The sequence below is a fragment of the Aplysia californica genome, unplaced genomic scaffold (genome assembly GCF_000002075.1).
Source record: "Aplysia californica isolate F4 #8 unplaced genomic scaffold, AplCal3.0 scaffold00050, whole genome shotgun sequence".
Classification (NCBI taxonomy): Eukaryota; Metazoa; Mollusca; class Gastropoda; order Aplysiida; family Aplysiidae; genus Aplysia; species Aplysia californica.
The window spans coordinates 1,646,233-1,647,740 of record NW_004797320.1 but is presented as its reverse complement, the minus strand read 5'-3'; the positions used below and the strand labels follow the sequence as shown (position 1 = coordinate 1,647,740).

At 40.3% G+C, this 1,508-nt stretch overlaps 1 protein-coding gene across 1 annotated transcript in view; it reads right to left on the bottom strand.

Annotated features, from left to right (window-relative positions):
* The window catches only part of LOC101845387 (adhesion G protein-coupled receptor E1-like), a 15,062-nt gene extending 13,695 nt beyond the window's left edge, over nucleotides 1-1,367 (bottom strand). The window contains exon 1 of the mRNA XM_035968303.1: nucleotides 1,167-1,367. Within this exon, the coding sequence (XP_035824196.1) occupies nucleotides 1,167-1,290 (124 nt within the window). The 5' untranslated portion in view covers nucleotides 1,291-1,367. The remainder of the gene's footprint in view (nucleotides 1-1,166) is intronic.
* Between the last annotated feature and the right edge of the window lie 141 nt (nucleotides 1,368-1,508).

Below are 1,508 nucleotides of genomic sequence, written 5' to 3'. Positions count from 1 at the left end.
ATCTATCTATCTATCTATCTATCTATCTATCTATCTATCTATCTATCTATCTATCTATCTATCTATCTATCTATCGACTGTCAACTTTGTCTCCCACGAGCCTTCAAGAGGCTACCACCTGTCTCTCTCTCTCTCTAAGACAACATCTGTGCATCTGAGTTCTGCCATGACAACATTACCATCTCCATCCCTTCTGAACGAGCCTCCTGAATTAATAGATCTAGATTATTACTGTAGGTTTATGACAGTATTTTTTTGTTCTGGAGAACTGTTCACTTTCTGGACTGCTATTTAATTAATAATGAGAGGATTAGATCAGTTGCACTTTTTTTTAAATATAAAAAAGTACTTGAAACTTGAACGCCTTTCTAAATGTGAAACCCTGTGCTCAACCCAACTCTACCTCTGACAGCTCCAGTGTATTTTGAGTTTGAGTCTCTGGTCTTAGGTTTTAGTTTAAGTAAGAGTTTTACAGCACTTGCAACACAACAAGATCACATAAGGGCAAATGATTAGAAGTGTTACGAGAGAGTAGTACACACAAAAAAGAAGATATAGATTAGGACGAGAGATGTTTAATAGAAAAGAAGGAGCAGACCACACCACAGCACCCCTCTCCCTCAAAACGACCCTCGGGAGAGAAAGACTATAGATGTTTGATAGGAAAGACGGAGGAGAGATATGGACAAATAGATGATGATAGAAAATAAGACGAGAGATAAGAACGATAGAAGTTTGATTTTTTAAAAAGGAGAAGAGATAAGAACGATACTTATAGGAAAAAAGGAGAAGAGATAAGGACGATATATATGGAAAGGAGGGGAAAAGCTAAGGCCCGTATGTTTGATAAGAAAGATGAAGAAGATTTAAGGACGATATGCATTATTTTGATAGGGAAAAAAGAGGAGAGAAAAGTACGATAGATGTTTGATAGGAAACAAGGAGAAGAGATAAGGACGATAGATGTTTGATAGGAAAGATGGAGAAGAGATGAAAACGATAGATGTTTTTTAATAGGAAAGATGGAGAAGAGATAAAAACAATAGATTTATGTTTGGTAGGAAAGAAATAGGAAAGGTAAGGACGACACACGTGTGAAGGGAAAAAGGGAGAAAGACAAACCAGAGCACCCGTTAATCACCCTCATTCCTGGTCAAGACTCTCACCCGAACAGAGGAAATGCTCTCTGTCTGTACAGCAGTGGTCCATGACGTCATGGCGGTCCCTGACCTTTGACACCGCTCTCTCTCTGCTCATGCGTAGAGGCCGGCAGGTGTCGCTGACGGTCATACACCCAGCCCCGATCCTGTTGGGTTCGTGTGGCCACCAGACGTCGCTATCGAGTTCCTCATTCTCCCAGAAGTAACTCGTAGCTGGTGGGGGTATAGTATGTGGATAGATGGTGTTGTTGTGGTTGTTGGTATTGGTGGAGGTTGGGATGGTGGTGGTTTTATTGTTGTTGTTGCTGTTGTTTTGTTGTTGTTGTTGTTGTTGTTGTTGTTGTTGTT